General features: G+C 44.9%; 1 protein-coding gene across 2 annotated transcripts; it reads right to left on the bottom strand.

The window, feature by feature from the left end:
* Positions 1 to 5,508: 5,508 nt before the first annotated feature.
* RPS6 (ribosomal protein S6) lies at positions 5,509 to 10,299 on the bottom strand. Of its 2 annotated transcripts, none has more exons than XM_054004226.1 (6): positions 10,211 to 10,299; positions 9,321 to 9,452; positions 8,247 to 8,457; positions 7,751 to 7,897; positions 6,452 to 6,609; positions 5,509 to 5,677 (listed from the first exon to the last, which is right to left on the bottom strand). In XM_054004226.1, the coding sequence occupies exons 1-6, from the start codon at positions 10,214 to 10,216 to the stop codon at positions 5,582 to 5,584; spliced, it is 750 nt and encodes a 249-aa protein (XP_053860201.1). In that variant the 5' UTR covers positions 10,217 to 10,299; the 3' UTR covers positions 5,509 to 5,581. The 2 variants fall into 2 exon arrangements, with proteins under 2 accessions (XP_053860201.1, XP_053860202.1); XM_054004227.1 differs by lacking the exon at positions 10,211 to 10,299 and adding an exon at positions 9,532 to 9,684.
* Between the last annotated feature and the right edge of the window lie 138 nt (positions 10,300 to 10,437).

The following is a 10,437-nucleotide window of genomic DNA, read 5'->3' as shown; positions in this document are numbered from 1 at the left end:
TGCCATTGTTCAGCTTTTTTCACCACCGGCATATAAATGACTGACAGTATTTAATTTTAAGTGCAAATTCAGCCTATCGTTCGGCAAAATATTTTTGACTGTCTTTTTGGGTAATTATTTCACAGTACCTCAGTGGCTTCTGAATGATGGGAAAGAGCAGAGGCAGGGGGAGAGGGAAATTGGGAAAAAAAATGGGACTCACTTGTGGAGATGTGGCTTCTAGAGAGTGTGGATGGCTCTGTGGCACCTTCAGCAAGCACTGGGCATCAGTAGAGGTAAGAACAGGTGAAAAACAGGCTCAGTGTGACAGAATCTGTAAAGCTCTTTGCCGCCGTGCCACCCTGAAGCTCCCTGGCTTCGCCTGCCCGGCACAGGCACGGTCAGCTGCAGAGGACACTCCCCTGTGTCTCGAGGAGATTCGGGGAGCGGCTAAGACAGAGAGCTTCACTGTCTGCCTTGTATGGAGGAGAGGCGGCGTCCGAGGAGGCAATGAGGGAATCGACTCAAGGCTGGGGAAAAAGTCTCAGGTTTAATCCACGCTCCAAGGAGCTCCAAGCTCCAGAGTATCCAACAGCTGAGAGTAGCCTCGAGGCTCTTGCAACATCTCAAATACTGGGGCGGTAACAAGGGGGAAGGGACGCCCATTAACCAGTGGGGGGATCTGGGGAGTGGAAGGCAGAAGGACAGACAGACACACAAACCAATGGGGGAAGTTCAAGGGAGGGAGCCTGGCCCTCATCCACTCACTCGATGCCCAAGGTGGAAGATTCTGGGAGAGTGGGATGAGGAGCTGAGTGATGGACAGGGTGCCAGGGAGGGGAGAGGGGAACGACTGAGCATTTTCAGGGAGAAATGGCATTGAGGGAAAGATGGAAAAGCTCAGTGTGGAACCACCGTGAGAAAATGGGGGGTGAAGGGGCAAAACATTACAGAACTGTTAGATATAAAAACACAATACAACAGCTCTTGTTTATAAGAAAAGTATGGCTCCTGGCTTCCTGAGGGTAGCTGGTGCTCTCTGCAGCATATTTGTGACTTTACTTGAGAGAATACTTTCCAGGAGTTCTGGTTTTCTGTGGCTTCATAATGCGATCACAGAGTGATGCTTTCACCTGATGCATCCTAGGTTGTCAAAACACTGGTGGACCTCTTGACTCATAAGGTTACAGTTGCAACTGCAGTTGCAGGTTACATAGTTACATAGTTGCAGTTTCCAGGGTTTTTTTTTGAGGGGTTGCAGTTTCCAGGGTTTTTTTTACTTCACAACTGAGTATCTTTCAAACCCCCTCAGGTACGGCAGTCAGTTCATTAATCTGACAGTAGCAACAGAAATAGGAGACCCTAACGACCTTTCTTGGCTGATGACACTGATATGCATAGCACAGATTGATATCTTGTGGAGAAGATTCATAATAAACCCATATTTCCAGCCTTATTTTTAGATAGAGAGCTGAGGAACAGTTAGCTTTTTGGACTTGTGTATCTTGTCAGCATCACGCTGACTTTCCTTGTTTTCCTCTAACTGCTTTTGTCACTGCCGTCTTTTCAATAATGCTGCTTGCTAAGAATGTTACCCCCTCTTTGCATTTCCTGCCCTTCATGTGGCCTGTTAAGGGAGGAGACAGAAAGGAGGGAAAATGCTGTGCAGAAACAAATGCTTCCATTTGAGGAATCCCCAAAAAAGCATGAACACAGGGCTTGAGTTTGAAGCTGTAGAGAGAAGGGAACTGCTACTTCCTCTGCCAGAATCTGGTGGGAAATTTGAGGGAATGTGATGGTAAAATAGCAAAAGGTGCTTGTTTAAGGAAGCTCTGACCCTTCATGTGTTCAGAACCACCTTGAGTGGTAGTTCCCTACTAATAGTGATAGTTACTCCTATCTCTGTAAAGACAAACTTCTACTGTCTACAAAGAAAAGGAAGAGCCAATTTACCAGGCTGGAGAACTGATGGGGCCCATAAGTAATCTGAAAGGCCTTGCCTCTCTGTAGGAATAATTGCATGTGCCAGAGCAGCTGAGCAGGGAAGTGCAGCGGCTACCTGCCACGACCTCAGGCAGTCGAGAAGCGCCGGCTAGCACTGCCCGTGTGAGGCCGGGTGACCGCCACATGTGTGGGCACTCCAGGGAAACAGCGTCTGCCACCCTGGTAGTGCTGAGTGCTGCAGCAGTTACACAGCTTTGGTAGCTTCACACGCTGAGACGAAGAGACGAGAGAAGGGCACTTGTTTGTAAGCGCAAAGAGCCTTTATTCCCCCAGGCGGGGCAGGAACAAAGGTGCTCTCAGGGTGGTTGCAGTGCAAAATGCCGGAGAAACAAAAGATGGCAGCAGATTAAATAGGGAGTGAGCGGACAGGGGTGTAAACCTGTTTTGCCCAATGGGGACAAACAAAAGAGGGATGATATTGACTATAACAACCAATGGTAACATAACAGAGGTGGGCACAAAGTCTGGGGACAAATAGGAAGGCTAAGGTGGGGTGATTGATACAGAACTTTCTTGAAGAAGCTGGGGTGGTTACAGGATTGACACCCGACAGGGAGTGAACAAACCGACTGATGGGACCAAATAAGGAGAAAACAGGGAAAGGTGAGAAGGTTGACAGGTAACTGTGGATCTGAGTGGTAGGAACTCTCGTGGTAAACAACTTGGAACAAACCACTGTGAGGGGAAAAAAGGGGGAGTACAAGGAACAAACCTAACTAACATTAATAAAACAACTGACTAAATAAAACCAAACCACAACAGGAAAGGCCTCATGTTCCTCGTGGGCACCAACCTGACCCTGAGACAGCCCATAAAAAATGCTCAGACTTGTCCAGCCATTGCCCTGCTACAGCAGGTTTTTGCACATTACTGTTTTTCCTGGAGGAGTCTCAGTGGTTCCATGGAGTTGGGTGGCAGACAAATTGCCGGGAAGAACAGGGGCTCACTTCACCTAGTTATGAGAGTAGTTCAGAGGGATGTTCCAACATTTTTGTTTAGGTTTCTTCAAGATGCTTTCCTTTGGCATTTTTTCCTCATTTGTTTTCTGTGTCACGCTGTCTAAATTCAGACCGTGCTGGTTAAAAGTGATTATGTATGTCAGTGTTATGTGTATTCTGTTTCCTTTGGTTTCAAAGTCAAAACTGCTGAGACATGCAAGGAAAAGCTGCTGTTTGCAGATGGCATTGTGTTTAGTATCACAGGTTTTGAACTGCCATTAAGCTGCTAAGGGACTTCAGCAGCTGCTGGCCTTGTGGTTTTATTGCAGTTTCTACTGCACAGGGGCAGAGAAAACACGCTCTTTCCTCATTAGCCTCTTTCAGGTTGGGGATTTGAGTCATCCATGACTTAAAGCCACGGTGAAAATAGGTGACTGGGAAAACTCAGGGTGACTTTATCAAAGGCAAATCATACTGAGCTAAATTGGTAAGTGCTACAGAAAAATAGCTTGTCAAGAGAGAGCAGTATTGTTTAGCCGGACCTTGGCAAAGCATTTGACGCTATTTCCCATAGCCTCCTCCTAGACAAATGTCAAATATAGACTGGATGGGGGTGATCTGTGAGATGGGCAGCAATCATCTCATAGGTGATCAACGTGTTTTACTGAGGCTGGCAGCGTGTCCAAAGTGGGGCCTCCCAGGGAGGGAGCTACACGTTTTAACATCTCCATGAGTGATCTGGACAGTGGGACCAAAAGCACCCTCACCACCTTTGCTGTGTCACTAAACTCATGTCAATTGAGGGGGACACCGGGGCAAGGAGAACCACCTTTCACAGACCTGAACACACCAGACTAGATGATCTTGCAAGGTCCCCTCAAGCCAGGACTGTTCTTTGAGTCTACAAGTCATGATATGTTTAATTTGCACATGAAAGCCTAAGACTGCAGAAGGAAGCAGTAGATGATCTACTAAGGCAGCTCCCGGAAACAAGTGAGGGAGAACTGTGCAGAAAAGATTTTTTTTGCTGCTGGTGATAAGGCCATGTATTTCCTGTCTCTGACAAGGCCACACATCCTTCAAAGCTTGATAAAAATAACCAGGACTCCACTCCAGGACTCACACAATCATACAACTGGGTATTAGTTGCACTGCTTCAGAGATGCAATCACAGCCTGTATAGCAGAACAGGTCATACAGAATAGCCTGTACCACTCTACTTAGTAGTAGCCTGTTCAGAACATTCCTGTTCTTGTCCAGGATACACCTCAGTGCTTGTACACCCAGACCAAAGTACCTCTTAACCGTCTGCAAGTACATCTTACTAGGATTAAGAACCTAGACAGTGCTATTTCCCTTCTGAAGATTGTAAAATTCTTAGCATTGTGAATTTAGTGAGTGCTACTCTTATCTACATTTTCTCCATATTAATTTTTGCAGCTGAGAGACTACTGTGGAGTAAAAAGGCACCATTTAGTGAAACTCAGGTTTAACAGGGATCTTCACTATTAAACTGTATGCAATTAACATGGTCTCCATAAAAAAATACATTGCAAAATGGTACCACAATTACCTCTTAACCTTTTCTGATTAGTTGTCCTTCAAAAAGTCTGTTAAGCTGTGAAAGATGGCTTTAAGCTTGGTAACTGCTGTAGCCAAGTCTCTTTGTCTAAGGTTCCACACTACACAAGTGCTTCATGGCAAATTCTGTCCTTGTCAGAGTTGGTATCCCACTATCCTAATACAAACCTTAAGTTCAAGGACCACAGGTTTGATCCTTCCATGTCCCTCATGTACGGGCAGCAGATCTTGTCTTCTGCAACTTTTTTTAGTCTAGATTTTTCATCTGATGCTTAAAATATCTGCTTCTATCCAGATGAGGCCCTAACTTGGAAGAGCCTTCCCACACACACAGGAATAAAAACCTTCCCAACTTCTTATGTTGTAATGAAGCTTCATTTACTAGAAAGAGAAACATCCATCTCAACAAAAATAGAAGTGGATCAAAATTACTATTTTAAGAACTAAGACAACTTACTTAGCTGCAGACCATGTGTTTTTGAGTCAAATTCCCATTACCCTCATCCTGTATATTCTGAATACATTAAGGCTACTGAAGTTTCTAATCCCAAAGTCAAATTTTCAAGTCAAACCTTTAAAAGGTGCCTTCTCATTTCAGTACCAATTTCAAGAGCAGAATGCTGCAATACCTACAGAATCACGTTTGCAGTAACCCAAAAGGATAATCGAGAGGAACACCATGGCTCCTCGATGTACTACCACCACTAAAGCTTTGGAATAAGAGCATTGTCCAGATGTTCCCAGAACTCTGGCAGGTTTGTGGCCACTTTCCTGGGAAACCAGTTCCAGTGAGCATCTGAACTGCACTTAATTCTGCCAAGAATCAGCTGAAGGTTTAAAGTTTTACCTATGTTATACTCAGTATCTGAGTGAGTGACACAATATTTTCCTAAGAGAACTGCATCAAGATCAGGATTTGAGGTTCTGCTTTGGTGTACATGATGCAGTAGAATGAACTCATGTTTAAGAAATTGCCAGTAACAACATGCACTACAAAGTCTCATACTGGAAGTTCACCACCGAAGGAGTTTATTGGTAATCAAATGTAAAATGTCTTTTTAGTATTGTGCATAACATCTTTACTTCTGACTTGATTCAGACTTGGATGTAGAAGCTCTCAAAGAAGAAAGCCGACGCCTCTTGGCAATCTGCTCCTGGCGTTTCTCCTTGGCTTCCTGAAAGTCATGAAGCATGGAGATGTTACATATCACTGAGCACTTTGAAGCATCTACCAAGGAACAAACTAGGGAAAATGCAACTTGAAGGAATGAATTCTCTAAGTCAATAGTGCAGAATTTTCCTTCTACAGCTCAGAACAATTCTACATGTATCCAAACCAGCACAAACCTATGTCTGTGCACAGTATGCATCCAAAACTTTGGTTAAGGAACTGATGTAGAGTTTTCAACACACCAAAGATGAAGCTCTCTGTTTCTATCTGTAATTAATGAAATTCAGGAAGCACTGTGCCAAATATTCCAATGGTACTGCTTTCAGTACTGCTTCAGCAGTCATTGCAGTTTTAGGAGCAAGGGCAAACACATGCTAACAAAAACCTTCTTGCCAACTTATCCTCCATCAAGATCAACTGCTGAATCTCGTTTCTCCACACAATCACTCAAATGCTTGGGCATCTTGAAGTTAAACCAGAATTCATTTGAACTAAAATAGCTATGGAAAAAAATATCCTCGGAGGCCTTAACTGTTTATTTCCATCAAAAAAAAAAAAGGCTCTCAAATTAGTGGGCTTGGTTAACTTCTATTATCTATGACAGAAACAGAAGAAATATTCAAAAACCTCAACTGATCAGCTATGCTTATATTCATATTTAGGCACTTATATTCAAAATAAGCTGGTACAGAGCAGCTGTAGGCATACAGTCTGGTTTACCAAATCCCTTGATTCCGGAGCTATCTTCCATACAGCTGAGTTAAAATGGCAAACATACCTTCATTCTCTTGGCCAACAGCTTCGCATACTCTGCAGCTTCCTCCTTGTTCTTCTGAGTGCGCTGCTTCTTCAGGGCGATACGCCTGCGCTTATGCTGCAGCACTCTAGGAGTCACCAGTCGCTGGATCTTGGGAGCTTTCGTTCTGGGCTTCTTGCCTAAAAATCATTACAGATCAGCAAAAGTGGCAGAGTACCTTCCCAAGAGGCCACAGGCCTCATCTAGCCAACTTTAGAGTAAGTTTGATTTACTGTTACATTATTTAGTACACTACGTATGAAAGGAACTACAGAGAGTTCAATACCTTCACAGATTTTACAGGAAAAATTATCAATTATCACCAGACACAGCATTAACAATCTAAGCAAGCATTAACAAGTCTAATGCTTGTAATTTGTTATTAGAAATGAAGTGTGAATTCTAGCTTCTCAGCAGGCCTGTCTCTTTAACTCCTCTCTAGACCTGATTTTTTATAAACAAAGGAATCCATTATATAGCTTCCAGAACAAGCCATTGTTTCCAGCATTAAAAAGACATCTACAATTTTACTTAGGTTTGACACTGTTCATCCCAAAAAACAGGTCGACTGTCCACAATGGGCAAACAAAACAAAGCACCACACACATATGTAAAATAAAATTTTACTACACAATCCTGACAGACTTTAACAGTCATACATCACAGACTGATGATGTCCACCAGGATCATATTATTTTAATTGAGAAAATAATTTCCTATGATATGTTCCTTTCCCCAACAAACTTTTCACAGTACTCAAGTATAGTCATATCCTTCTAAATATCCACATCCCCCCCACACCCGGTCAAAAGCAAAAAAAAAACCAAAATTAAAATCTTACATCGCAATAAGAGGTAATAAGGAAAGTAGTGCCCTGCCAGTAAGACCTCTATTCAGACTGCCTGCCATAATCAAGGGGGGAAAAAAATCTTAGCATTTTCTCTCTATACTGCCTTTCTCCCCACACTGTAAGTTTTAACAACATTCTACCTTGTATTTAACTTTCTTTCGTCAGCAGCTATTTCTGGGTGATTCTTAGAAACACTAGTAAAAATTACTCCAGATTCTATCAAACATCTAAGAACAAACTGTGACAAAACATGGCAGAGGGGTGAAGGAAATGAGGCAACCAAGAAACTCTACTTTTTTTCCAGAAGTTACGGCTGACAAAGCTTAAATTCCCAGATACACTATTAACTGTGCTTTGTTCAGTGCAGTAGGCTGGACACCTTGGCAGTAGTTATAAGAAACCCGAAGAGCTGTACTATTGGGAGTTCTTACCCTCTTTGTTCAGAGGCTTCCTCACAACATACTGGCGAACGTCATCTTCCTTAGAGAGGTTGAACAGCTTGCGGATCCTGCTGGCCCTCTTGGGACCCAGACGACGGGGCACAGTTGTGTCAGTCAGCCCCGGAATGTCTTTTTCACCTTTGGGAATACAAGGTTAAACATGCCAATTACTGAACTAATGAGCACCAGGTTCAGCAGCTAAACAGTAAGTTTAAAATACGTAAGAATTCAAGGTAATGCTAGGTAATCTTTGGCACCACCCTAGGCTACTTTGACATAATCAAACTGCTGGCAGCAACACTAAGTATTTTAGTGACCAGTTTTAGCATTACAAGAATGCAATGCTCAGAGGACTCCTAAGACACATTCACACCCTGAAATTGCGACTGCCATTTCCATTCTACACAACTTACCAACCACTATCAAGCAAGCTCCTTCCAGGTGCCTACATCTAGCTATTTATTGGCTGTGTCATTCAGATTCTTACCCTTTTTCACTATGACCAAGTTCAGGACACTCAAGTTTGCATCAACAATGCAGCCACGGACAGACTTGCGCTTTCTCTCGCCAGTTCTCCTGGGGCGATAGCAGGAATGGCCCTTGCTGAGCAGAAGGCGGACACGTCCGTGAGTCAGGACACCCTGCTTCATGGGGAAGCCTTGCTTGTCATTGCCACCACTTATCCGGACAACGTATCCCTATGAAAACAGAAACACTTCTGAGTTACTCATGTCTTTATTCCCTCAAGAAACAGATACCACAAGAGACTGCATGGAACAATGGAGCAGTGTGTCCATGATTTAGCTTAAGTCACTGTTACTGCTAGTGCTAAGAACTTTAACCAACACCTTTGGAACAGTTCAGCAATTTTACTCAAGAAATGTAAAAATTACCTCCGAATACCAGAATTTACATTTAGTGTGATTCACATACCTTTCAAGTTTTGTTGGAGTGTAATAGTGCAAAATCTCTTAACATTATTGTCTATCTTTTTTGCAATTGTAAGCTTAATTAAAGCCAGTTATCTGACAAACTGGAAATCTGCACAGAACACAGGAGTGTCTACAGTAGTGACACACAGGAAAAAAGGGTTTAATCACTTGTGAAGATGGCAGCATAAAAGATCACATTCCTCAAATTCAGCTGCACTGTCCATATTAACACTAATCCAAGCCCATCCACCAGGCCAAACACGTTCTTTCCCACACTTTAGCAGCAGCTTAAACAAAGTCAATTTTGAACCAGCAGTTTTATACCGCAGATTTAACTTGTCCTGCATACCAGGAGACAGCACTCAAATGAAGAGCAATAAACTACTGTGAAGGGGAGCAAGAAACTCTTAAACACAAGGCTTTAAAAACAAACCCCCCCCACTCAGATAAAGTACTGAAAGAGGCTTGCCTAACCAGTCATTTCAGTACTTATATAGCAAGAGAACCTTTCACCCTGACCACTAAATGCACACCATACAAGCACCAGAGCATGACAAGTGCACACTGGAGAAATTTTGTATTTTAAGCTCCTAAAATACAACTCTTACACATTCTTCTGCACTACTTACCTTCCACTCCTCACCAAGGGAATCAGCCAGCACCTCCGTGGCCATTCGTTTTTCATAAAACGTCCTGAGCTTACGCTCATCGTCTACTTCAATGAGCTTCTGGCAGCCAGTAGCCGGAAAAGAGATGTTGAGCTAACAAAAGAAAACACAAAACAAAAAAAATCTGGTTGAAACTTCTGATGAAGGATTTTAACAAAAAATTAGAACTTACCTGATACTTTGAGCTTGGCATTTCAAAGCTGGAATTCCCCAGCTGCTTACACAAATGCTCACCAGGAAAACCTGTCACCACCACACCTGGGAGAGCCAAGGCAGGGAAATCTATATTTGGCGGCACTGGGCTGTCCTTCAGTCGCACAGAAAACTGATTTTACTGCTGTCAGAGATCAATCACAGAATGCGAGCAGCAGAAACCTGTGCTCTGCTCTTCCTACAAACCCCTCACAGCACACGCCGCCACCAGACAGACGCGCAGGTCACCGCAAGGAACCAGCACCTGCTGTGGGAGATCACTCGTACTTCCTGGGCGTCGCTGCCAAGGGCAGCGCTGCACGGGCGCCTGCCGCCACTGCCTCGGGCACAGAGCACACGGCACATCCCTACCGGGCCCTCCAGTCGACTGCACAGCCTTCTCACCCACAAAAGCCCTTCCGAGCCAAGCGGCTGCTCCGGAAGCTCGGTGCTCCGCAACGCCGCGGCAGCAGAGCCCCGACAGAGGAAATGGGGCCCGCAAGCAATCCACTCCCATCCGGCCCGCAGCTGCGCTCCAGCCCCGCCGCTAGGGATCATCGGCCACCAACAGTGACTCTGCAGGCAGCGCCGCAACCATTTCGGGCGGTGGAGCCCGAGCCCTCCGCCCCGAGCGCGGCCCCGGCCCGGTGCGGCCTCACCTTCATCCTGCTCACGTCTCTACGCCGCGGGAAAAGGCCTCACTTCCGCCCGCACTTCTTACATACACCCAGAAACTCTCGCGAGAGCGATACCAGCCGCGCCCCGCGTGACCGGAGCTGCCCAATGCCGAGCGAGGCTTTTACGGCGGGGGGCGGGGCCGGGAGGAGAGGTCGGGGGCGCGGCCTCGCTGTGTGAGCGGGCCCCGGCCCTGCCGCGCGCCCGGCTT

Source organism: Vidua macroura, chromosome Z (genome assembly GCF_024509145.1).
Source record: "Vidua macroura isolate BioBank_ID:100142 chromosome Z, ASM2450914v1, whole genome shotgun sequence".
Taxonomy (NCBI): Eukaryota; Metazoa; Chordata; class Aves; order Passeriformes; family Viduidae; genus Vidua; species Vidua macroura.
The sequence above is the reverse complement of the archived record's forward strand: the minus strand, read 5'-3'. Positions and strand labels throughout refer to the sequence as shown.